At 36.9% G+C, this 27,720-nt stretch overlaps 1 protein-coding gene and 1 non-coding gene across 4 annotated transcripts in view; one reads left to right on the top strand and one right to left on the bottom strand.

Moving 5' to 3' along the window:
* Atrx (ATRX chromatin remodeler) overlaps positions 1–27,720 on the top strand; it is a 157,812-nt gene that overhangs the window by 34,532 nt on the left and 95,560 nt on the right. Inside the window, exons 3-9 of one of the 3 annotated variants that reach the window (XM_055592578.1) lie at positions 7,781–7,836; positions 11,759–11,811; positions 12,615–12,739; positions 15,612–15,725; positions 20,123–20,232; positions 22,038–22,105; positions 23,161–26,198. In XM_055592578.1, the coding sequence (XP_055448553.1) occupies positions 7,781–7,836; positions 11,759–11,811; positions 12,615–12,739; positions 15,612–15,725; positions 20,123–20,232; positions 22,038–22,105; positions 23,161–26,198 (3,564 nt within the window). The remainder of the gene's footprint in view (positions 1–7,780; positions 7,837–11,758; positions 11,812–12,614; positions 12,740–15,611; positions 15,726–20,122; positions 20,233–22,037; positions 22,106–23,160; positions 26,199–27,720) is intronic. The other 2 variants (XM_055592594.1, XM_055592586.1) reach the window with 2 other exon arrangements.
* On the bottom strand, positions 26,839–26,948 carry LOC129665935 (U6 spliceosomal RNA). The gene has a single exon (XR_008718461.1). It is a non-coding gene; the product is annotated as a U6 spliceosomal RNA (small nuclear RNA).

Genomic DNA, 27,720 nt, shown 5'->3' with positions numbered 1-27,720 from the left:
AAAACAGAACCCCTTAATATTGTTTTCTATTCCAAATGATGATGGTAGATGGCTCAGACCACCCGTGTTTCTCATCTCATAGTTTTGTAGGTTAGGAATCTGGTGGGCTTTGGTGAGCTTTTCTTGGTAAATCACAAGGCAAAGTCAAGGTGTCAGCAGCATATTCTTCCTTTATAGCTTGTGGAAGTCTGTGTCCCCAAATTTCTTTACGGTTTGGGCAGAATTCAGTTCTCTAGTTATAAAAATGAGACCACCTGCCTTCACTTTTGTTGGCCATGATCATTGTTTTAAGCTTCTCTCACCTGTCTGCAATTCTTTTCATGTAGCCGATTTTGGCAAGGACAGCACAGTCAAAAGACATATGGTGTCTTTGTCATGCCTTCAATCTTTTTTTTTAATTTTAATTTTTATTTTTTTTAACTTTTATTAATTACACTTTATTCACTTTGTATCCCCCCATAAGCCCCTCCCTCCTCCCCTCCCGGTCCCACCCTCCCCCCCTTTCTGCATGCATGCCCCTCCCCAAGTCCACTGATAGGGGATGTCCTCCTCTCCTTCTTTCTGATCTTAGTCTATCAGTTCTCATCAGAAGTGGCTGCATTGTCAGGGTTCTAGGTTATCTCCCCGGATAGTCCTTGGTTGGAGTATGCGTCTCTGGGAAGTTCCCTGTGTTCAAATTTTCTTGTTCTGTTGCTTTCCTTGTGGAGTTCTGTCCTCTCCAGCTCTTACTATTTCCCACTTCTTACATCTTTTTTAACTCTTTCACTTGTTGCTTTTCTTGGTCTTTGCTAACAGGTAGATTTTTAAAAGATAGACCCTCGCCATGAAACCCTAACTGGCCTGGGACCTGCTGGTCTAGAACTCAGGATGTGTGCTATCAGGCCTACCTGGTCTGAAATTTCTGTTTCTAAGGTCTCAAGTAATTAGATTAAGCTGCACTTTTCAGTTTTTCCTGATAATACCTCTCTCTCTTTCTCTCTCTTCATTTATTATTTATTGATGGTTTTTCGAGATAGGGTTTGAGTGTATAGCCCAGGCTGTCCTGGAACTCTCTCTGTAGACCAGGCTGTCCTGAACTCAGAGATGTGCCTGCCTCTGCCTCCCGAGTTGTGAGATTAAAGACGTGTGCCACCACCTCAATTTTATGGTCAGTGGTACCAATTTATATTTATGATTGTGAGCCTAGCCTTTAATAGCTGAGCCATCTCTCCAGCCCAGGTACCAATTTATAACAGCAGTTGTGGTAGTAAAGCCGTGATCACAGATTGGGGAACTGAGGTTAGGGAATCTCGCTGTTCATTCCTAAATAGGCTGTATATCACAAGATCCATTCATTGCCTGGTAATTTATTGCTGCCATTATTGGTTGAAATATTACTAAGGTAGGGTTTTACTATTTATCCCCTTTGTGTTTATTAGTATATAACAATTCTCTATTTCTTATTAATATTGTTACTATAATTCATTTAAAATTTTTATCATATTTATTTAGTTTTCATATGTGTATGTTCATGAATATGTGGACACTTGTTTGCCAGAGCATACTTGTGGTGGTCAAAGGACAACTTGGAGGACTCATTTTTTTCCTTCCACCTTTTGGGACCCCAGGGATTGTATTTAGGTTGTCAGGCTTGGAAGCAAGTGTCTTTATTCATGAGTTATCTTACCAGTTCTCTTTTTGACAGTTGAATTGTACAAATTCCACGCTATCTGGAATGCTTCCACTGACTTAAAAAACAAAAACATGTCCTAATCATTCTATGAATACTTCCTGTTTTCTGTCTCCACTAGATGTTCAAGGCTTACAACAAATATCAGTGTGCATAATGTGCTTACTTGCTTCCTTTTACAGGGAAACCTAGTCTATATGTGTTAAAATTTTATGAGTTGACACCAGCACTAGTAATTTGATACCACACTTCTTTCCAGTCTTTTTGTATTTACAGCTGATGGGCTCCCATCATCTTCATTTTTTATAGTCATTTGCCTAGTCTTCTTTGTATTCATATAGTTTCATTACAGTTGTTCATCACAGAAAAGAAGTGCAGTTTACTATTTGTTTGAAATTATTAATCCACCCAGTTTTGTGTTAATATAAGGCTTTTAGGTAGTCCTTGCTATCCTGAAACTCACTATGTAGACCAAAGTGTTCTTGAACTCAGAGATCTGCCTGCCTCTGCCTCCTGAGTGCTGGGATTAAAGGCATGTATCACTACTCTGGATTTTTATTGTGGCAAGTTCTTCCCTAGCCCAGGCTGATTTTGAACTGGTAAACAATCTTCCTGCTTCAGTTTCCTAAGTAATGGGAGTATAAGTATAAAGCGCGATGCATTTAATTGATGCAGGGTCTCTACTTACAGACCTGAATTACTATACCCAGGTATTTTTTTTTTTACAATGAAGTTTATTTCCAGAGTCCTATGTTCATTGGGTACTTGAGTTGGGCACATTAAAAGCCTGCTTCTTCTAGTGGCAGTGTGTGTGGCTTTAGTTGGATGGATCATATTGCTCACAGATACCAAATACTGTTTGTATTACGGCAGCTGAAATAAGGAAGTAGACGTATATAAGTAGCCACAACAATGGAAGGGGAGTCCAAGCCTAGAAAAAGGAAATATCACTGTCTGAATTCCCCATTGTTAAAGCGTCTTTGTCTCAGAAAAAGTTCCAGTCAGCTTTTCGTAGCTGATAAGACAAATAAAAACCTGTGGTCTAATTGGATGTAGTGTCAAGAAAAAAACAAAGCCGATCAGTAGTTACAAAGTGAGCTAGGAGATGTAACCTTGAAGAGAGCAACTTAGTGGGAGCTCAGATTTTGCAACAATAACAACAAAACCCTTCAGCCAGGAAAAAAAAGACCTACCCACATATTCTTCTGTATGAATTGCCTAAGTGTATCCTGGATTCTAGGCAGTGGGGGTGGGTCTGAAAGGACAGAACAAATCCGTGCTGTCTCCTTTGTATAGAGTTTGGTTTTGATTTCAGGTGAGTTAACTGTTTTTAGCCACATGGTTAGAAACTCTTTTCAGAAACATAACAGAAGTGTCTTGACTTTTGCACAGAGTCCAGTACCCAGTTTGACATACTAGATAGACTGAAAGAGGAAATTTGATTCATCAAAGGAAGAGGGATCACTAGAAACTAACTTACGTGTTGAAAGGAGTAGACAGTGTTGTAACCATATTCCAATACTGAAAGGCAGGTATGCTTATGAAGAATGGACAGGTAAAGAAGACCAGTAAGAAAGACTCTGCAACTGAAGAATTTAATTTATGAATATCAAAATGATATTTGACAAAACACTAGAGATACAGTAGTGTTGTTTTCCTCCTGCTTGGGGGCTGTGTTCCAACCGCCCACTAAGTTAGGAGGGTCAGGAAATGAGAAGTGTGCCTGGAATGGCTGTTGAGAACAAGTCAGGGATCACATACTCGAGGAACAGCTGATGGCTATTTCAACTTTAATACCAGATAACAAAGGCTGTATATCCCTAGAGGAGTGGCTGGAGAGCTCCAAGAATAGGTATACATAGTTGGCTGAAAGTAGGCACTTCAAGGATGCTTGATCTGCATTATACAGCACTCTCTTATCCTAAGAGTAGACTGTCAGTGCTTAATTGACATATAGGAGCAGGGAGGGGAGAGCTAGCAGGGGGCTGGGTCAGAGGTCATACATCAAGTGTAGTTCGGGATGTCTGAGTCTAGAGACACTTTACAGATGAAGTCAGGCAGAGAAGCAGGGGACCCTGCCGAGGAAAGGGAGTTCTGCCTTTAGTGCTCATAATGGCTATCTGTGCAAGAACTGCAACCGCAACCAGCAGGGTACTTCCAACACAGTAGAAGTGCTGTTGAATTTGATAATGCATTAATAGTAATTATTTGCCTCATAATAATCATAGATAACAAAGACCACACACAACAACTTGGTCATCATATTTTTTACCCAAGAGAGAACAGTAAAACTGTACAGTTCTGGGGGTAGTGGTACACACCTTTAATCCCAGCACTCTGGAGGCATGTGGCTACCTGTGACTCTAAGATAGCCAGTACTCTTTCTTGTTTAACAGAGAAACCCTGTCTCAAGGAGTCAAAAACCAAACCAAACACAAAACCCGAAGCTGGACAGTTTTCATATACAGTATAAGGATGTTAGGTTGACAAGATAGCTTAGGGAAAGAGTGCGTTCCTTGGATTCAAGAACCAGCCTGGGAAGGGAAGATGGTGGTAGTGGCTTGGGGTGGCAACATTGGTGGGTAGCCAACCGAGTGTAGTGAGTTACGAAATCAAAGTTCTTGGGAGGTGGAGACAGGAGAAGTTCTTGTTTATTTAGTTATTTATTTTTATTTCTGAAACTGGGTCTCTTGTAAGCCAAGTCTTGAGCTTACTATGTAGTAGGAGAGGACCCTGACTACTTTTCTTCATTTTTAATGTACTGGAATTACAAATGGGTACTACCTACCATATCTGACTGAGGAAAGAAGATGGCTGCACAGGGAGTCCCTTTAAAAAAACAGAATAAAGAATAAGAATGTTTAATTAATAAGACATATGTAGATGGTTTTAGTTTAGCCTTGTGCTTTTCAGAAAACTATGTTATCAGAATACTGATTTTATACATAGTTTTGTATTTTTACCTGTGTATGTTTTTTTTTTTAATTCTTAAAAAAAATTCCTTTATTTGTTTTTCAGGCAAGGTTTTTCTGTGTAGCCCTGGCTGTCCTGGAACTCACTCTGTAGACCAGACTTGCCTCAAACTCAGAGATCTACCTGCCTCTCTTTGTCCTTAGCACTGGGATTAAAGGTGTGGGCTACCATTGCTTGCTTAATTTTTTAAATTATATATAATCATTTTCAAAATGTAAATGTTTAGCTTGCATGTATGTATTTACACCACTTACGTGCCTGGTGTTCAGGAAAGTCATAAGACAGTATCAAATCTTCTGGAACTGGAGATACAGGTAGTTGTTAACCACTGTGTGGATGATGGGAATCAAACCCAGATCCTCTCAAAGGAACAGATGTGCTTAACTGCTGAGCCATTTCTCTACCACACTGCCCGGGCAAGTGCTGCATCCTCCAGTTTTAGTCTTCCAAGTGTGACATTCTCTGCTTAGTTTACACATAAAAATCTATTGTATTGAAATGTTTAGGAACTTACTTGACATTTCTATGTGGAATTTGTGTCGTCTTTTCCCATATTTTTCTAGAATCTTTGGAATATTCCACTTAAGACTGTCTTACTATGCAGACAAGGCTGACCTTAAACTTGCAGAGATTCCCCCCATCCTCTGTTTCTTAAGTGCTGCTGTTAAAGGCTTGTGTTACCATTCCAGATCTTCTTGTGTCTCCCTTCTCAACACCAGAATTATAGACATGGTTGCCAAGTCTCCTTTATGGGTTGCTGGGGAAAACCCGGGGCTTTGTTAGTCAAGTACTGTGCCTACCAGTTGAGCAATATACATTCCCAACTTTTTTCTTTGTCTTTTTATATGGAGTTTTCTAGTATTTTGGTGAAAAAGTTTTTTTTTTTTTTTTTTTTGATAAAGGGTTTCTTTGTATAGCTCTGGCTGTCTGAGAACTCGCTTTGTAGACCAGGCTGTCCTCAAACTGAGAGAGCCAGCTGCCTCTGTCTTCCACGTGCTGGGATTAAAGTTTGTGGCATTTCTGCCAGGCTTTGTTGAAAAATTTTACATCACTACTCATAAGTAATAATAATCTGTAGTTTTCTCTTGTGATATCTTACTTTGATTTGATATCAGAGTAATAATGGCCTCATAAAATGAGTTGAGAAGTATCCTCTCCTATTTTTAGAGGAATTCACAAAGAATTTATCCTTCTTTTATATGTTTTAGTTAGTCATTTGTTAAAAGATTAGTATTTTTATATGATTTATATTTTAATAAAGCAGCGGTTACTCTCTAACCACCTCTGTACCCAAATAACCACACAGAGAGACTAGGATTTATTTAATTACCCTAGAGCATAATGCTGCACAATAATTTCTCCATCCTAAACCTCTAGCTTTTTCTCATTTAGATTGCCCACGTTATACTTGCTTTTTAATCATCTTCTAGGTCTGGTTCATTTCTCCTGATGTTTCTCGGTCCTTTCCTCACGGATCCATCCTGCACTTCCTATCCTTTCTCCTCCTCTCACCAGACGAGGCTGTCCTTTCCTATTCTCTGTATTGTTCATCACTGGCTGGTTGGCTTTACTGACAATACAGAGAACAAATGATGGCATGTTTACATAAACTTGAGACAGGAGATGCTTAAAATAAACATCACAGTGCGATGTCTGGATTGAAACTGGACATAGTGTGGTTGAGAAGTCAGAATTTCAATGAACAGGAGTAAGCTGTATACAGTTCACAAGAATATTATGCCAACAGTGGTTAAAACATCTTCACTTTTGCTTTTCTTTGTGGGTAATTAACGTCTTCCATGATGTCTTAATTTTTCAAGAGCCAATTTCAGTAGTTTGCCTTTCACATGGTTCCCTTTTTTGATGTATGGTTCATAGAATTTCTTTATAATCTTTTTATTTTGTTAAAGTTAGTAGTAATAATGCTCTCTTTTATTTCTACGTCAGTCCAGCCCAAGGCTTTTCTTTTTTTTTTTTGAATAATTACTTTTTGGCTTCTTTTCTTTTCCATTTCCTGTGACATTAATCTATTCTTTCCTCTGTTTACTTTTAAGTTACTCTTATGTCTTCAGTATTTTAATTTTAATTTATGTGTATTTTGCCTTATTTATGGGTATTTTGCCCAATATGGCTATGCACCACTTGCTTTCTCAGTTAGTGTCCACGGGCATTCTGGAACTATAGCTAAGGATGGTTGTAAGCTGCCTTGTGGGTGCTGGGAGTCACTTGAGTTTTCTTACAAGAGCAGTGAGTATTCTTTCCAGCTGAGTCATCTATCCAGTGCATATCACCAACATTTTTTGTTTGTTTTTTGAGACATGGTTTCTCTGTAAAGCCCTGGCTGTCATGGAAATTGCTTTGTAGACCAGGTTGGCCTCAAACTCCTGATTCACCTGCCTCTGCCTCCTGAATGCTAGGATTAAAGGCGTGTGTCACCACCTCCTCACAAAATTTATTTATGTATTTTTTTATGTATGGATGCTCTGAATTTATGCCTGCATGACAGAAGAGGTATCAGATTCAGTTATAGATTATTGTGAGCCTGCTATGCGGTTGCTGATAATTGAATTTAGGACTGCTGAAGAGCAATCAGTGCTCAGCCAATGCTGAACTATCTCTCCAGCTTCCTGCCAACATTTTATAATGAGATGAAATATAGCTTTTTAATAGTCATCTTATACACAGAGGTGGATGCAGGTGGATCTCTGAGTTTGAGATCAGATTGGTCTACATAGTGAGTTCTATGATAGCCAGAGCTATATAGAGAAACTGTGTCTCAAAAAACTAAAACATAAAAGACTTAGTATTACCAATATCTCTGTGTGTCCTAACTTCAAAATGGGGTTGGGAGATTGTAGTTGTTTGTATTCTGCTTTTTGTTGTTTTGTTTTGTTTTGCTTTTTTGAGACAGGGTCTTTCTTTGTATTGAGACAGGGTCTTTCTCTGTATCTTTTTCTGACCTTGGACCTGGTATGTAAGCCAGGTTGGCCACAAATTTGTGTTACTCCTTCTGCCCCAGCCTTAGAAATGCTTGAATTACAGACATGTGCCACACTACCACTTTTGGTGTTGTTTGATAATACATTGAAGAGATGGTAAATATTCTTCATTCCTCCTTTTTTTTTTTTTTTTTTTAAGATAAAAGCAGTGGTTCTGGAACTAATTCTGAGATGATGGAAAATAACAAGGAAGAGGTAAGTAGACTATGAAGCATTTTAAAGATTACTAATTATTAGCAATCAATTTGAATATTTGTATTTAGTGCTTCCAGTTTTAATTAATATGTACCAGCATTTTAAACCTCCTGCTATATGCACTTATCATTGTGAAACTTTAGTTTTTTTGTTGTTTAATTTGTGAAGGTGTTTGTTTTAATCATACAGCTCACTTTAGCAGTTTACTTGAGACAGAAAAGGCTTGCTAATTAATAAGATTTAAACATTATTATAGTGTATCAGTTTGAGGTACACACTGTGGAAATGGCTCTAAAATTTTGAGATTTGTTTTTTCTTATACAGGCTCTCTGTGTATCCCTGCCTGTCCTGGAACTCTCAGAGATCTACCTGTCTCTGCCTCCTGAGTGTTGAAACTAAGGGTGTGTGCCACCATGCCCTACTGGTTTTAAGATTTTCCAAAATATGATATCCAGAGTTCCTAACCATTATCCTAACAATACATACTGAGGTCTTTCACATTTTAAGAGAAATTACTTTGTGCCATTTATTAGAGAAGAATAAAGTTTTTAAATAAATTCCTAAAAACTGCCTCTCATAAATATGATTAGTTCTGCTCCTTTGTGTGTGTGTGTGTGTTTTGAGTGAGAAATAGATCATGGTAAGCATTGTAGTATTTCTCACATCCTTAGTTTGTGATTTTAATTATTTCAAGAGAATTAGCTCATTGGTTGCTAGAGACCAGCTCTAGCACAAAGGGTGAACCAAGGCGGGTTGCAGCTTCAGCAGTGAGCAGCTGGTTGGTGGTGTTTTTCTGTATACTTTAACTCTTAATCTTTCAGTGTGGTAGCCTTTTTATTTGGGGCTCTCTCTGTATACACTTTAACTCTTAAACTTTCAGGCTGGTAGCCTTGCTATTTGGGTCTCTCTGTATACACAGTTTAACTTTCTCTCTATAATAGTTTAACTGTAATACAGTTTAACTCCCAGGGCTCATTGGTTATGAGAGCCTCTGAAGAAAAAGAGAGGTAGCAGGGACTTTTGAACCCTGAGCTTTCAGATTCAGTGTCTGAAGTTTTAACAGTTGAGCCATGTAGGCCTTCTGGTTTCTCTGTCACCAAAAGAGCTCTCTGGCTAAAAACGTTTATTGTTTAGCAGGAGAGGATTTTTTTTTTTTTAATGAAAGAGGTTTATTAGAGGGAGATGAAGAAAGAGGGAGAGAAGGAGAGAGCGAGATATGATAGGGGGAAGGGAGAGGGTGCCTCCACAGAGAAAGGGGAGAGAGCAAGAGGGTAGGAGTGCAAGAGATGAGAGAGCAAGAGAGTGACAAAGTGGCAGGTTGATCCCCCTTTTTTTGCATTCTTTTTTAAATTTTTATTATTAATTACATTTTATTAACTCTGTATTCCAGCTGTATTCCACTCCCTCATTCCCTCCCAATCCCATCCACCCTCATCTCCTCCCTGCCCCTTTCCAAGTCCACTGATTGTAGAGGACCTCCTCCCCTTTCATCTGACCCTGCTTTATCAGGTATCTTCAGGACTGGCTGCAAAGTCCTCCTCTGTAGCCTAGCAGGACTGCTCCTCCCTTGGGGATTGGGGAAGACAAAGAGCCTGCCATTGAGTGCCTGTCAGTTAAGCCAGGTTTCACTCAGAGTAAAAGTGGCCACAGTTGATCACTTCCACCTGATGGGAGAGCAGTCTTAACCTGTCCACAGAGGAAGACAATGCAGCCAGTCCTGATGAGACCTGGTAGACTAGGGTCTGGATGGAAGGGGAGAGAACCTCCCCTATCAGTGGACTGGGGGAGGGCATAGGAGAAGAGGAGGGAGGGAGTGTGGGATTGGGAGGGGCCTACAGCTGGGATACAAAGTGAGTAAACTGTAATTTATGAAAATAAAATAAAAATTAAAGTAGCCGCAGTCCTGACAGTTTGTTGCTATAAATACAAGGGGTTGTAAAAAGAAAAACCTTACTTCCTCTTAACTTAATGGCTCATCAGTGAACAACAGCTTGCTAGAAGCTAGAGTCCTAACAATACTCTGAACTGCTTATCACTTACTAAACTTACAAAACTTGCCAAAACATAGACACATTTGCTAGACAAAGCAAGCAGATCTTCATGAACCTCACACACACATGCACTCCATACACTCAATAGACAAAACAGTGTCTCAAAGACAGTTCATCCACATATATGTAAACATACAGATATAAATACACATATATTCATGTGTGTGTATATATATACATACAATATATACAATTAAACATAGACAAAGACACATTTTTGGATGAAGCAGATGACCTCAAATGTTTAATTCTGTTTTGGGTTTTTATACTACCTAATACTACCTAATTCCGTTCTCTATGTATGGAAAAATTAAATCATTCAAAAATAGATATAGTTGTTACATAAGAAGGGAGTTGCAGCAAGATTATTTATCCTAATATCTAGATACTTTGTTTATTATAAGTTTAAAGCAGTGGTTTTTATCTCTATTCTCACTATGAGTTCAAAATGTAAGTTTTATCTTTTTCTTATTTCAAATGTACATTATGTGTTCACAGAAAACTTTTTTGTCAAGGTGAAAAATAGGTGTTTGTCTTATCTTGTATAGCTAACCATTTATTCTTTGTTTATGTATGCATATGGTCTTTCTTATTGTGGTATATACCTGGGCCTTATCCTTAGACTAAACCTCAAATGAATATATTTCCTTAATTATTAATTTGTTTCAGTCTTGTTTTCCCTCTTGGTGTAAATCAAGTGTTTGACATACGGAGGTCCACAGAGCTTCTAGCAGTTTTTGCTATTCCATGCAGAAGGGTTTCAAAATTACTTGAATCAAGTTACCATCAGTGGTTATGAAATCAGTTCATTTAAACAGCACTATGTCATGAAGGTACATCTTCAAAATAATCTTCCTGACAGAGTGAAGCAATAGCAGTGCAGGTCTCTGCTACAGCAGATATGTGAGACATGCATGGAAAGGCAATATAGCAACAGTAAGCTATCTTGAGGCAAAATCCTTGGGGCCTTGCCTAAACCTGAGATATACCCATTCGTCAGCCATGCAAAAAACGAGTGGGCTGCTTTGAGGAAGTCCACTTGTTTGCTTTTGCCAGTCCAGCATGCAGTTCCTCCCAGGAAGTGTTGGAGTGCTTTCCTATACACACACACCAAAACAATAACCCAAAGATTCAGAAAGAATCAGGCCTGCTGGCAGTCCCAGTGTTCAGGAGCTAGAGGCAGTCAGGTATCTGAGTTCAAGGCCAGCCTGGTCTGCATAGCAAGTTCCAGGCTAGCTGGAGTTACATAGTATGACCCTGTCTCAAAATAAAACAAAACTCAACATAAGAGAAAAAGGAAGAGCTGGGGTGTAGGTCAATGTTAAAACACATGCTGAAGGTGCAAGCCTTGGGAGCCATTCCCCTATCAGTGCTGGGATTTTGATTTGTTGAGTTGATCCTCTGCTGGGATCACAGCTGCTGTATTACTAATTATACAAACATATTAAATGTTTGACACTTTCAAAGAATAAAAGAAACTTAAATAAATAAAATAGAACACATGCCAGGTGTCTTAGGTTAAATCTCTAGCACCCCCCCCCCCACAAAAAAGAGACAAATTTTGTCAGCAGTAAGGAATACCTTGATGAGAATTAGTGGTGTGTGTGTGTGTGTGTGTGTGTGTGTGTGTGTGTGTGTGTGTGTGTGGTGTGTGTGTGTGTTTGCAGCATAGTAGTAATGGGGCTGAACCCAGGACTTTGCAGCTTTTCCACTGAGGTACATTTTCAACCTCAGAATTAGTTTCTTTGAACTTTTGTGAAAGATTTCAGTTTTACAAAACAGTATTTGGTTATTTTATTTGTATGAAAGATCTCCTGTAGAGATGTTGGGAGGATTTATTCACCATTGTGTTTACCTTGTCTCATGTTTAGGGAACTGGTACCTCAGAAAAATCTAAATCTTTGGGATCATCACGATCAAAGAGGTAGGTTGATGTTTCAAAGAATAAAATATCTTCCTTTTTTTTCTGGTTATTTGCTTTACTGTTTCTAAAAATACAATCCTTTTTCTGATTGACCTCAAGCGCCATTATCCCAAATAAACCATTCTATACCAATTGAAATGCTTAGAGACAAGCACTATAACGTCATAGATTACAGTAGATGTGTGCAGTTTCAGTTGAAAGGAAACTTTAGAGACTGACTTCTATAGTGACTTTTGTATTACATAGTTCTTTACAGAGAAGAGGAAGGAGAAATGTTGAATTTCTCTTGCAACAGTGTGGGTTTTTAAAGAGTTATGTGATGTATAGGATAGGAAGAAGTCATTACACTTGTATATTAGAAGAAGTGCAAAGAATGGTAAGGTGTGTTTTTTTCTTTTGAATTGCCTAACTATCCATATGTACAGGAATTATTTCCAGGTATACCTAAGACCCCAATATTTCTGGGGATGGGCAGTTTTTTCTAGAAAATCTTACTGTAGCACTACTGGCTTTTCCAGTCATTCATTATACAATAGAATAGTATCTTATTACAAACAATTTACTTATTATTGATTAAGTCTTTAAAGTAGTGATTTTTAAGAATTGCCTTAAAAATCCACTTGCTACCAGAATATCTGTGTGTTCAGTCACAATCTCTAGTGATATGCTAATACTTATTTCTATCAGTGACTGTGATAGCATCCTTGCTTGGGAGCCACTAATATATCTAACCGTGTTATGGTCTTGTTACATTGTTCCAATTGTCAGAAATGCCTGTAACTATGAACTTAACTCTTCCATAGGAAACCTTCAGTTGTGACAAAATACATAGAATCTGATGATGAAAAACCCATGGATGAGAATGTAAATGAAAAAGCTGCTAATGAGAATTCAGAAAATGATATTACTATGCAAAGCTTGCCAAAAGGTAATCTGTATTAATTTTTCACATGAAGTTAAATGAAATGTATTTTAATAATATATCCATTGTTATACATTGCTAGTGGTTTGGAAATGAAAACATACATTATTCAGTTATGTTAGATAGTTGTTATTTAGTTATGTGAGATAATTCAATTAGTTTAGAAAAGAACAAAATCAAACATTTTCCCTTTCCACTGGGTTTCTAATACGGGGATGGCAAACTTTCCAAATTACATTTGAGTATGCAAGTAGGTTTAGGATTAAAGGTTAAAGTTTTTTAGTTAATAAATGTCAGTGATCTTGCTAATTTAAAAATGAAATGGCTGTTCCTGAAAATATAAAATGTTTTATAGTCTACTTCAGTCTTACTGAATTGGTTTTTTGTGTAGTGCTGAGCATTATGCCCAGATCCTTTTGCATGCTAGGCAAGTAATACTGCCTGTTGTCTTACATACCTTGTCTTACTGCATTCTGGCGGTCTCTAAAAATGTTAACTCTTCAGTAGATTTAGGTAGCTTCCTTCAAGTTACTCTTTAAACAAGCCATGTCACAGACCTTTGGACTGTTGTAGTCCTATCTGTGAATCGTCATTGATTAGACTGGAGAGAAAAAAAAATGCCAAATGGGAACCTTGGACTCTTCATTGTTGAAGAGTGTGTGATTAGATGATAAGAGAATAATAAAGGTCTTGGTGATTTTATGGTGTTTCAAATTAGCAACTTTTTAGGGTGTATTTTCCTTTGTTAAATACGTTCTGGTCTCTTAGCAGATCATTTATAGCAGTATGTACTAAACCTCTTTATGTTTATGGTTTATGACTTCTCAATTGTGGAAGTTTGTTGAATGTGAGTATGAGAGATTGGGCTTAACTTAAATAGAGTAAGTTAGGATAATTAGGAGTTATAAAATAAAGAAAAATGATTAAAATGAAATAAGAAAGATGGAAAGAAGAAAAGTAGAAGAAATTGAGGATGACTAATTTACCTCGTTTTTACAAATTATCTTTAGCAATTTTATGTATTTGTTTTGGTGACTGATATCAGAAACAACTAATGTGGGAGCTTTAGTTTTAATGGCAGTTACTTTTGATTCTTGTCATTGGAATGCTTCTGGTGTAAGAACTAGGAAACCAAATGTTTCTTTTAATTGTACTGTAGACAGCAGTTGGTATATGATGTTACCGACTTGAATTAAGCTTAATTCTCGTATTCAAACAACAAGAACTATTTCATAAGCTTACATCTGGGTGACTATTTTGATTGTTACAGTACTATATTGAATATGGATAGCCGGCTGTCACTGAATTATCTCCTTTAATCCTCTAATCCAGTGGTTCCCAACCTTTCTAATGTTGCGACCCTTTAATACAGTTCCTCATGTTGTAGTGACCCCAACTTTTGTTGTTACTTCATAACTATATATTTTGTTACTGTTATGAATTCTAATATATGTAATATACATATATATATATATAATGTGTGTATACACATACACACACACATATATATACAGCTTATGTTTTCTGATGGCCCTAGGTGACCCCTGTGAAGGTGTCATTTGACCCCCAAAAGGGTGGTGACTCACATGTTAAAAAACTGCTGTTATAAAGAGTGTGCAATATAGTAGTTACTACTTCCATGCTGTTAGAAGTTTAGGATCAAATTCAGACCTCAAGGGCTTTTTTCTGCATTAGATTGAGAAGAGCAGATTTCAGCCCAGGCCTGCCTTAATCTAGTGCTAGTGCGTAATCTTTCTACCACTTCCATTTAAAACAATCTTCAAGAAGGAACACTTGAATTATTTTCAAGTCTTGCACTCCCTTCAAGTGCTGGGGCATCTCTGAAAATATATACATGAAATGATTGTTATTTACAACTAACATTTTTGGAAATGCGAGTATTTATGTTTACCACAGTCTGCTGTAAACTCGTCAATCCTCTATGCCCTCCCAGTCTTTTTATCCCCTATCCCCATTTAAATATTCACTTACCAACTAGATGGCAATAATTTGACAAAATCTGCTTGTTGAGTTGTATATTTCTGTGTTACAGAGGGCACTCTGACAACTTCCCCACTTTGACTTAATTGTTGTCAGTAATGGCCATTTTAGTACTAAGATCAATAAGTAATGTAAGTACACTCTGAGGCTTGGACCTTTTTTTATGGTGCTAGTTTTATTTGTTCTCTCCTCAGCCTGGAAGTTGTAGAGTTATGGAAGGGTAGTCTTTCTGAAACATTTTAATAGACATCTGCAAACGATCTCATTTTACAGTTTCTTGGTTAACTACTTCAGCTTAAGTGTTTTAAAGTGACCGTCAGTTAAAATCTTCGAGGACTTTGTCAATTTAAAAATCTTCAAGATTTGATGTTCTATAGGGGAAATTATGTGAACTAGAAATAGAATGAGCGTCATTGTTTCCTACCTTCACAAGCCCCTTTCCTCAAAGCAATGTAAAAGAACTCTTAAAAATCTTTAAAATTCCTTTTCTTATTTAGACTGTTAGAAAAAAATAGGATGTCTTCTCCTTCTGCCAGTTACTTTAGACTTTTTAGGGAACTTAGCGTGAATGTTCATTGCATAACAGCTTTTGTGATAGGCACTATAAACATTGTAAACTGGGCTAAGGCTTTCTATTTGATAGACACATTTCTTTTAGTTCATAATATCGCCCCCTCCTGTTTTTATGTACTAAAATTCAACAAGTAATTTGATTGTTGACACCTGGCCCTTTTACTACTATCCCGTGGTCCTTATACAAGTACTAAAAGCTTGATAAAGTATGTACCAGCAATGTTGGCTTTATCTGAACTGAAGTCTTGCACTTCACTTGCACATTTAATATGTGTAATTGGTTTTTTAAATGAAATCATTCTAGGTACAGTGATTGTACAACCAGAGCCAGTGCTGAATGAAGACAAAGATGATTTTAAAGGGCCTGAATTTAGAAGCAGAAGTAAAATGAAAACTGAAAATCTCAAAAAACGCGGAGGTAAATACAAGTGAAACTGAAACATGAAGTTTAAATTGCTGTCTATGACCATTATTGGAAAATCTGATATGCTTACTAAAAATACCTCCACTTTTCTGCCCATTGTTTATTAAAAGCACTACCTAAAAAGAACTTCAGTTTCTCTTTGCGCTCTGAAGCAGAAAAGGTTAAAGTCCATTAAAAAACAAAAACCAAAAAAAAAAAAACAACAAAAAAAAACAACACCTTTGCCTTCAGTGGCTACTAAATTATAGCAAGAAATTTAGTACTTCCTCTCCACATACTGTTCTAGAGTACATATATGCCTGAAAAGCATGAGTGTGCCATCCAGTCGAAGCAGTTTCCAAGTTGTGCCTAAATTTGCCTGTGGCCGGTGGGTAACGTCATATACTCTCAGAGCAATACTATGCACTGCGTTAGAGCACTGCATGATGTATTGCTCGGGATACTTAATAAAAATCTCAGTCCCTTCATTCGTGGCAAGTTAGAATTTCTGGAGGATGTCAAGAAGATGTCCTAGTTTGTTCTTCACGGACACCACAATTACATTGGAATACTATGTAGAAGAGTTGGGCGCTAGAGTTAATGCCTCCTTCCATCTGTCAGTTGCTTTACTCTTTGTTTTTCCTCATATTACACAGCCATATTGTCTAGCCAAGTATCGAAAGAGCATCAGGAGAATTTAGTTAGAAATCTCTTACAGTTGAGTTTGTGTCCCACTTTTTTGTGTCTGATTTTTAAATAGTGCCAATATGTAATTTTTGGGCAGAATAACAGTCAGAATCTGGAATTATAACATGAATGAATCTCTCAAAAGTAGAACATGACACTAAAATTTCCAAGTAGAAGCATTACGGAAGTGTCCCTCTAATATTGTTTATAGTATATAATTATAAAATTATATTGAAATTCTTGAAGAAATTTTTAGGTTTTTATTTTAATGGCATGGTTATCCTGATAGAAGTAGTAAAATATTTTCTGTACTTAAATATCAATTTCTTAAATACTTTGGTAGGTTGCAGGTGAAATCAAGGGATTGTTGTTTAGTCCTTTGTCCACAAGAGGGTGTTCAACCCATTTTGAGCATAAAGATGATATTCTGAGATTCTTCAAATTCTTAGTAGGGAGCCTGCTATTTTAACAACATAGGTCAACAAAGCTAAGGTGCTGTTCTTCAACTTTAGTCATCACATAAAAAGTAATGGTAAGGATCAGTAACAGGCTATTCTTTTGTTCATTCATCCTGTAGTAAAGATAAATAACCGTGTATAACATTGTATTAAGACTAATTTTTGTTGGTGTCTTTTGGGAAGAGACTCTAGAGCAGTCAGAGTCTGCAATGTGGATACAGCTTGAAGGTAGAATAAAAGAAGGAACCAGTGTTGCTTGGGAGGGACATCCTAGTGCCATTTTTGTATGCTGCTGGGGCTTGGGTCTAGCTGACACATCGCAGGAATTTTTATTTGATACTTTTTGTTAAGAGTACCAGTATCATGGTTAAGGCTCTATGTATTTTTGTCATGATATGGTAGTGCCTAAATATTTAATGTTTATTTGCATTTCTGATTTGCATATCTAAGTTGTCAGAAATCTTGAAGTATAACTTTAAGAGTACTAATATGTATGTATATTTGTGAATAAAGTAGTGGTTTGAGATCAAGGATGGCTATTGTTAGTTTTCACACATTTTAGCAGATTATTTCCATTTGTAAAACTGCAAGGAATGTAAACTTTATATATCAAATACTCTTAAATTAATATGGAGCAAAATTGTGGCACACAAGGAAGCAAAAGTAAATTAAAGGATCAATCATGGCCTGTTTTGATATACTTTGCTCAGTTAAATTGTTTAAAATATTACACAATTTTTGTACATGGCAAAAATAATTTTATTTTTCTTAAAACCACTAAAATATATTGAGCTAATAAGTGAAAGTGCCTCTTTTACATTTGCACAGTTATACTCTAAGATACTTTATAATTAAAACCAAAATTTAAACCGACAGGCACAGAAACAAGTACTTAAGTAACATTTCAACATTTTACCGTATTTGCTTCAGATCTCACTTAAATAACATACTGACTCAGTCCTACTCTCATCCATTTTCCCTTCTACCCCACAGGTAATGATTATCTTAAAGTTTATGCATGTGCTTGCATACGCATGGTTTTCTATAACTGTTTGTGAATTGAAGACCTTTTTTCATTTTAAAAAAGTATAAAAAATAGTATGCACTTTATATGCTTTGGGAGCATTAATTTTGAAATTTATCCATGGTAATAAATGCATGGGTTTAGCCTCACTACTCCATACGATGTTGGAGTATAATGGATTGCTATGTCTTCCCAAATAAGCAGTGTTTATTCTCATGATTTCTTTTGCACAAGTCAGAAAAAAAAAAAACTCCAAATGACTACCAAGTTTAAAAAAATATATTAATGTGTAATATGTACACAAGAGCACATGATGGTTAATGAATAGAATTTAACAGATGAGTTTTCAACTGTAGCTTTTGTTTATCTTCTTTATCTTAAATCATTTAAATGAACAAGTACATAATATGTTTGTGTTAAAAAATATAACATTACAAGTATCTAAGATGGAAACTATTGATATAGGACACTGTAATTTCATGTAAAATATTAGCATATATAGGAAATTCTCTTTCAAAAAGTGTGATTGTCTCCTTAAACCTTAACATTCTTAAAACACCTATAAATATAGTAATATTTGGGTTCAAGGTGCTTTGGACCTTAAAACTAACAAAAATACATAATGTAGGATTAAATAGTGAGAAATATACATGAGGTTTTATCTTTGATTTAGAGGTAGAGACAGTTACTCATGTCCATTTGCCTCTTCATTTTTAAGTGCACACATTTGCACTGATGTACTCTGAAGGATAGTCTTATGTGATTTGGATCAATGTCTTGATTTCATATCAAGAATATCTGTAAAAATTGTCTTAAGAGATTTAAATTTAGTGTTTAGAGGTGGGAATTACTGTATACTGTCTGACTCTGAGTCTGTTTCTTAACTTTGTGTCTCTGTTTCCCTCTCTCTATTTCCCACCCCCCTCCTTCTCCCTCTTTTCTTTCTTGAGACAGGGCATCACTATGTAGCTCAGGTTAGACTCAAATTCCTGGGCTCAAGTGATCCTCCTGTCTCAGCCACCCAAGTTGCTGGGATTCCTGTTCTGTGCCTGTGTTTTTGTTTTTGTTGTTTTTCTTTTTAAAGATTCTTCTAATGATTAGATTCTCAGATTGAGAACCGCCTTGGCATGACTAGGCATTACGAAGAAAGCAGCGGGGAGCAGAGAGATGGCTCAGTGGTTAAAAGCACTGGCTGATCTTCCAGAGGACCTAAATCCAATTACCAGTACTCATGTGGTTCACAACCATATTTAACTCTCATTTCAAGAGATTTGATGCCCTCTTTTGGCCTCTGAAGTACCAGATGTAGTACTGGCAAAACTCCTATGCACATAAAAATAATAATAGAAAATTTATAAGAAATAATGAGGCAGGTGAAGTTTTCTCTTATAAGTAAATATAAAATAGAGCTCACCTGTCCCACCCTCTCAGACATTCTGCTTGCTGCAAAGATATCTTATTTGCATTTGTTATATCATATTTATAAATAATAGACATTATTTATTGATAAGGAACAGGTTGTCAAATAAACAAGGAAGGTAATTGGTGGTTAATAATGTTGAAGCAAATGTTGGGAGTTGGTAACACCAAAAATTACCCAGTTTGTGTATACCATATTATTAGAATCTGTGCAAATAATTGTATTTAAGAAGCCAAACCTTTATAGCATGTCTAGCTTAACTGTAGAATTGAAAAAGAATCTTTACTGCCTTTGCTGTTTGCTTTTCCTTTCCCTAAGAAGTGATACTGAATTTGTTTGCAAGGCAATAACAAAGTTCTTGAATCTGGGTATAGTGATGTGTGCATATAATCCCAGCATTGGGGAGATTGAGGCAGGTGGGGTGCTGTGAATTCGAGAGCAGCATGGGCTAAATTTCAAGTTCCTGACCAGCCAGGGCTACATAGCAAGAACCTGTCTCAAAGTACAAAGAACTTTTGAATTTCGTTTTAAGGATTTCTTTATGGTGTCCCTTTAGGTTATGTCAGCTTGTAATAACAGGGTTTTACATCTGTATGATGAATGTAGTTAGCATTTATGTCTCAGAATCTGTCAAGTTTGTTACGGTCTTTTAAAAAAAGGTCAATAAAATTAACCACTTAAACCTGTGTCCAAATGTCATTTTCCCAAGGATAATGAAATACGTTATTTCTACTATAAAGGTTACAAAATTCTGGCTAAGGCAAATCTCTCTTTTTCTGTGAGTGTAAATATGATACGAGTAATGATCACTCTTTCTTCCTAGAAGACGGACTTCATGGGATCGTGAGTTGCACAGCTTGTGGACAACAGGTCAATCATTTTCAAAAAGATTCCATTTATAGACATCCTTCACTGAAAGTTCTTATTTGTAAGGTATGTAAAGATTTGGCAATAAGGCTTTACCCTTTGGAGGGCTCACAGTGTGTGAGGAACACAGATATGTAGACATCCTGAAAATGGCCATTATGTTAAAGATAGTGTACTTGTGGGCATACAGGAAGCGTGTGTTATTAGAACTTACAAATTGATACCTAAAATATGAGAAAGAATTAGATTGGTTGTGTGGGATTCGTTTAGCATGTTCTAGATGCCTGGCATAGTATTCGGAGGTGGGAAGGTAAAGGGAAGCATGTCTTTCAGAACCTGCAATAGCCAACCAGATAGTAGTGGTGCACACCTTTAATCCCCGCACTGGTGAGGCAAAGGCAGGTGGATCTCCAAGTTTGAGGCCAGCCTGCTCTACAGAGTAAGTTCAAAGACAGTCAAGGATACACAGAGAAACCCTGCCTCAAAACAAAACAAAAAACCTGCAGTTCCCTGTGTGGGCAAATGTGTGGTTTATAACTTTCTGTTTTGTATATCCTGCTTCTCTAAATATCCATATCAAACATGATTTAATATGATTAGAAAATAAAAGATTTTACATTGTTTCATATATGTTAATTACAGTTTTAACACTCTTGGTGCACCTTTTGTTTATTAGGAAGGTCCTGGATTCAATTTCAGATATCCATGATAGGAAGGTTACAGGATCTCTAGTTTATGTTGGATTAAGAGTAATTTTGTGTTAACTTGTTTTCCAATAGAAAGCCATTATCTTCAGCCAGGAAAGGTGGTGCACACTTTAATCTGAACACTTAGGAGGCAGAGGCACCTGGTTCTGTGTGGATTCTAACCCAGACTGGTTTACATAGTGAGGTCCGGACAGGCAGAGGTCACAGCAAAACCCTGTCTCAAAAAATAAAAGTAAAAACTCTACCTTTGAAATACAGAGGCAGGCCATGTTTTCCTAGGTGTTTTTCTTTTTCTTTTCTTTTTTTTATTTGGCATGAGTATTTGATAGATTTCGACCTCCTTAACTCTGCTAAGCTTCATTTTGTTCCTTGCAAGTTTTTCCTTTTCTTGAGTTTATTTGACCTAGAGGCCTATCAGAGTACCTGTTGTATACTATTCAGTTTTAAGTTCTGACAGTCAAATCTTTTATCACTGGGGATCCCTACTTGCTCTCTTCACCACCCCCTCTCTCTATATATGTATGTATGTATGTATGTGTGTGTGTATGTATGTATGTATGTATGTATGTATGACTGCTGTTTTCCTTAAGGCCTATGTGTTGAGTACTGACATTTCACTAATAACATAGAACATTTCCTTTTCCCAGTCCCACTGGAACAGAATTATGTTAATGAGACTTGTATTTGAATAATTGCTTTGCCTCTTACCCAGTTATTAGATACTGTATATTATTTAGTTGTTACTGAACCTCAGATTTCTCTATGACGAGGCCTCCCACCTTACATAGTACATATTTTGAGATTTAAAAATAATGTTAATTGTTTAGTTGACTATTAAACATATTAAATAGCATAAACACATTTTTCTGTAGAAATTTGGTTGCTAGTTGTATGAGATTAGAAATGTGATTATTAAACAAATAGTCTTTGTATACTTTTATGCAAAGAGTAGTGGTTGTTGATGCCAAGTAAAAGCCATTTCAAGGAATCAGTTTCTTGAACTAGTCCTATGTTTAGACAATAATTACTATTGGGTAGTACAGTGTTTATGCTTTTGCTACTGAAAACATGCACATGTCTTTTAATGTTTTAATAATCTCAAAATTTGTGACGTGTATATTTTGAATAAATTTCACCTTGTCTTTTTTTTTTTTTCTTCAATAGAACTGTTTTAAGTATTATATGAGTGACGATATTAGCCGTGACTCAGATGGAATGGATGAACAATGTAGGTAGGTAATAAATTCTCATTTAATATTCATTGCTATCTACTTGGGGGTTAATTATCAACTTTGTTAGGTATATCTTTTCTCCTGACTTCCAAGACAGGGTTTCTCTATGTAACATTCCTGTCCTAGAACTCACTTTGTAGACAAGGCTAACTTTGAACTCATAGATCTGCCTGCCTCTGCTTGCCAAATGCTGTCATTTAAAGGTGTGCATCACCACTCCTGATTTGGTAGAGTCATCTTTTTTTTTTTAATATTTCTTCTTTTAATTTTTATTAATTACACTTTATTCACTTTGTATCCCCCCATTAACCCCTACCTCATCCCCTCCCAATCCCACATTCCCTCCTCCTTCTCCACGCATGCCCCTCCCCAAGTCCACTGATAGGGGAGGTCTTCCTCTCCTTTCTGATCCTAGTCTATCAGATTTCATCAGGAGTGGCTGCATTGTCTTCCTCTGTGGCCTGGTAAGGCTGCTCCCCCATCAGAGTAAGGTGATGTAAGAGCAGGCCAGTCAGTTCATGTCAGAGGCAGTCCCTCTTCCCATTAATCTGGAACCCACTTGGACACTGAACTGTCATGGGCTACATCTGTGCAGGGGTTCCAGGTTATCTCCATACATGGTATTTAGAGTCATCTTTTAAAATTACTTTTTAAATCATGTGTCTTTATGCACATGTGTCTTTATGTGATTATGTGCAATTGTGTGCAGTTAGCCTTAGAAACTCGAGGTGGAGTTCCAGGCAGTTGTAAGCTGCCTGATATGGGTACTAGGAACCAACCTTTGTTCCTTTGCAAAAAGCACTATGTTCTCTTAATTTCCGAGCTGTCTGTCTGGCCCTAGATACATCTTTTGTAGTGTTAGCATTGCTATATTTAGTTGCTTGTATTTTCCCATAAAAACTTGTTTGTTGTCTAGTTTTAAATTTTTGATCTAAATTGCAGGTGATCTAAATTGCTACTTAAAATGCTGGTAGGAAAATTTAAATTCTTTTATCAGCAAAGACATTAAAATTACTATCACTGGAAATAACATTTTAATCCTTAAACCATTTCAGATGGTGTGCAGAAGGTGGGAACTTGATTTGTTGCGACTTTTGCCATAATGCCTTCTGTAAGAAATGCATCCTACGCAACCTTGGTCGAAAGGAGTTATCTACAATAATGGATGAAAACAATCAATGGTATTGCTACATTTGTCAGCCAGAGCCTCTATTGGACTTGGTCACTGCATGTAATAGTGTATTTGAGAACTTAGAACAATTGTTGCAACAAAATAAGAAGAAGATTAAAGTTGACAGTGAAAAGACTAGTAAAGTATATGACCAAACATTCAAATTTTCCCCAAAGAAGAATAGTTCCAGTTGTAATGGAGAAGAAAAGAAACTAGATGAATCATGTTCTGGATCCGTAATCTGCACTTACTCAGCACTAACTGTGCCCAAAGAGATGATTAAGAAGACAAAAAAACTGATTGAGACTACATCCAACATGAACTCCAGTTACGTTAAGTTTCTAAAGCAGGCAGCAGATAATTCAGAAATGAGTTCTGCTATGAAGTTACGTCAGCTTAAGGCTTTTAAATCTGTGTTGGCTGATATCAAGAAGGCTCACTTTGCATTAGAAGAAGATTTGAATTCAGAGATACAAGCTTTGGATGCTGTATACAAAGAAAAAAATACCAAAGAGCTCAAAATCACAGATGCTAAGTCTGAAACAAAAGTGCGAAAGGGGGAAAAATCATGCAATCCAGAAAAGAAAAATTTTTTAAAGTTCGATGGTAGGTCATCAGTAAAGATCATAGATGGTGAGCACATCCCACGAGAAGAGCACAAAGCACATAAAAGTTATAGTGGTGAACATAAAGGTTCAGGTAGGAAAGATGGACCTCAGTATGAACCCACCAACACAGCTGAAGACTTAGACATGGATATTGTGTCTGTTCCTTCCTCAGTTCCAGAAGACATTTTTGAGAGCCTTGAGTCTGCTATGGAAATTCAGAGTTCAGCTGATTATCAAGGAGATGGCAACAGTGGCACTGAGCCAGAACTAGAGAGCTCATCTGTAAAATTAAACACTTCTTCAAAAGACATCAGAGGAAGTATTAAGCCAAAAGTTACATCGAAAGTACGAAAAGAATTATTTGTTAAACTCACTCCAGTTTCCCTTTCTAATTCCCCAATTAAAGGTATTGATCATCAGGAAGTTTCACAAGAGAAGGATGGACGTAAAAGTTCTGGGGTGGCCCCCAGCTCAGAGAAAAGTGGCCCCCGAGAGAAAAGCAGTGATAATGAACATTCAGTTGAAAATGATGTTGCATCACTTTTAGAAGAATCTGATCTTCGAAGATCCCCACGTGTAAAAACTACACCTTTGAGGCGACAGACAGAAGCCAGCCCTGCAATATCAAATTCAGATGACGAAAGTAATGAAACTGTTAAGGAGAAACAAAAGCTGTCCGTTCCAATAAGAAAAAAGGATAAGCGAAATTCTGACTGTGCTGTTGGTAACCCTAAAACTCATAAGGTGCCCAAAGCTAAGCAACCAAGCATTGGGGGTCAAAATTCAGATTCTGATGAAATGTTAGCAGTCATCAAAGAGGTAAGCCAGATAAGTCAGAGTTCTTCTTCAGATACTGATATTAATGAAATACAGATAAATCATAAAAGTCAAACAGGGAAAGATGATAATGGAAAAAGGAAACGGAAAAATTCTACTTCTGGCTCAGATTTTGATATTAAAAAAGGAAAACCAACTGAAACCTCTATTATCTCTAAAAAGAAACGTCAGAACTACTCAGAATCCTTTAACTATGACTCAGAGTTAGAGAGAGAGATAAAAATCATGAGCAGACTTGGGGCTGCCAAAAAAAGTGTTTTAGATAAAAAAGAACATGACTTTTCTGAAGATGAAAAACAAAACAAAAAACTAGTGGATAATGAAGGGCACAGAAGGGTGAAGGCTGTACAAGAAGGATTGTCTGGTGATGACACTGAAGGCAAACACGGAGAGAATTTCTCTGCAGCAGAAGATTCAGTGGAGAAGGGCAAGAGTGGAGTGGAATTGAGAGAGGAGATGCTTTGTAAGTGGCAGCAGCCAAGTGTTTCCTCTGATGGTGCTGAAAAGCCTTCAGGGAATGAGGAGAACGCAAATTCTCCTGAAGACAAAAGAGCTGCTAAAACTAAAGAAAAGAGTAAACATCTGAGAACTAGAACAGGTCGAAAAGTGAGGAGTGGTTTCTCTGATGGTACTGATACATTTCCAAGGAAAGAGCTGAGTGATGATTCTTCTGAAGGTGAAAAAAAGCAGAGCAGACAGGAAACTGTAGCAAAAGGAAAGAAAAATATGGACTTAAAGGAAGAAACAGTTAAGAGAGAGCAACAGTATGAGTCTTCATCCGATGGTACTGAGAAATTGACTAAAGGAGAAGAAATTGGTCATTTCCCTAAAGGCCTAAAACAAAATAAGAATGACACAATTGATGGAGAGAAGAAAGGCAAAAAATGGAAAGAGAAATTGTCTGAAAAGAAGGAAGAATTATCTGATAGTGTTGATAAATTGCCAGGAAAAGGAGATAGTTGTGACTCTTCAGAAGATAAGAAGAACAAGAATAGAGTGTCTCAGAGAGAGAAGAAAAAATTCAGCTTGTCTGGAAAGAGTTCAGGGAAGAGGCCAGAGTGCTCATCATCGGACACTGAGAAATGTTCCTTGAAGGGAGAGCGCTGTGACTCTACAGATAAGAGACTGAAAAGAACAGAATTGAGAGAAAGAAGAAATTTAAATTCGAAGAGAAACACCAAGGGAATAAAGGCTGGCTCTTCGTCTTCTGAGGCTGAGGGAAGTTCAGAAGATAATAAAAAGCAGAAGAAACAAAGAACTTCAGCCAAAAAGAAGACAGGCAATGGGAAAGAGAAAAAAAGAAACTCTTTGAGATCCAGTACTAAAAGGAAGCAAGCAGACATTACTTCTTCATCTTCTGACATAGGAGATGATGATCAGAATTCTGCAGGCGAGGAAAGCGGTGATGAACAGAAAATAAAACCTGTGACTGAAAATTTAGTGCTGCCTTCACACTCTGGATTTTGTCAATCTTCAGGTATGCAAGAATAAATTTCAACTTTAGACTTTGTAATCTGTCCTCCTCTTGGATAATCATGCTGTTTAATTTTTCTTGAGGTGAAATTCAGAGTTACTGTTGAGGACAAGTCCATTTTTAATTTATTTAGACATTTACTGTAGATGTTTCTCTATTTATTTGAACTTCATCATTGGAGGACATTACAAGTATTGTCAGTATTCTTTGTCAGGTATACCAAATTGTAGGGTTAATATCAGAACTACTTTTCCAGTGTTTAATGTATTTCTCTGCAACAATGTCCAGTAGTTTTTAAAGGAAAACCAAGTTGATGCTGTTATCAAACCTGAAAGTATCCCAAGAAGCCAAGTTTGGCTATCTGTTGACCAACTAAAACAGCCAAATTTATAGTAAAAAATCAAAATATATTTATTCACTGTTGCCACATTGTAAAGAGTGATAGAGAGTCAATGAACTCTGCCTCCACCTAGCAATGTTTTATATTCTCAAATGAGATTAAAGTTTGTAGAGGGCCAAGGGTTTATACATGACTAAGTATTCTTGTTCAAGGCCAGGTCCCACTGTTGACTCATGAATTAGGTTTCATTCAGTCTTATCCTACAAAGAGTTTCTGTTTTTGTTTGTTTGTTTTTAAAATAGGAAATGCTTCACTATTTTGGGTATGCATGTGTATGTGATTCTTGTGCAGGGGTGACGCTAATTTTCTCTGTGTCATTCTAATTTGAGTGTATGTGCTACTGATGTGAGCACCTGCGCGCCTGCGTAGTGCTTTCACAAGTTCTTAGAACTGTAGAACTTCCTTTCCTAGAGAAAAGTTCTTCCTTTGCCTAGCTGCAGGCTCCAGGCTTTCTTTTTCTCCTAGCATTAGATTCTAGGGGAATTGGAGATTCCTGAAAAATTACAACTTCTTGAGATCTGGTGTTTAGTAGTCAGCTTGAGGGCACGAATGTCTCCATTTTATTCTGGCGGACTGATTATAATGTCAGTAGTATATTAGGTATTTATTTGTGCAGTGGTGGTGAGTGCTTGATATTGGTATAACATGGCATATAAAAGTTTTTTTAAACATTAACCTAAGGTTTACTTATTTATTACTTATTTATTTACTTATTAATTATATATATGAATAAATATATATTCATATATATGAACATTCATTCATATATATAAAAAATATAAGTGCTCTGTCTGAATGTATACCTGCATACCAGAAGAGGGTATTAGATCCCAGTATAGATGGCTGTAAGCCACCATGTGGTTGCTGGGAATTAAGCCATTACTCCAGCTTCCATATAAAAGTTTTGATTGCTTTATTATGAGAATTTTTTTGGTTGTTTTGAGACAGGATTTCTTTTTGTAGCCCTGGGTCTCCTGGACTTGTTTTGTAGACCAGGTGACCTCACGGTGATCTGCCCCCCTCTGTCTCCTCAGTGCTGGGATTAAAGGTTTGAGTCACCACCACCTGGATCCTTGACTTTTTTTAAAAGATGGGCTCATATCTACAAAGCTGGCCTTGAATTCA

The sequence above is a fragment of the Psammomys obesus genome, unplaced genomic scaffold (assembly GCF_907164565.1).
Source record: "Psammomys obesus unplaced genomic scaffold, mPsaObe1.curated_primary_1811, whole genome shotgun sequence".
In the NCBI taxonomy this organism is placed as follows: domain Eukaryota; kingdom Metazoa; phylum Chordata; class Mammalia; order Rodentia; family Muridae; genus Psammomys; species Psammomys obesus.
The sequence above is the reverse complement of the archived record's forward strand: the minus strand, read 5'-3'. Positions and strand labels throughout refer to the sequence as shown.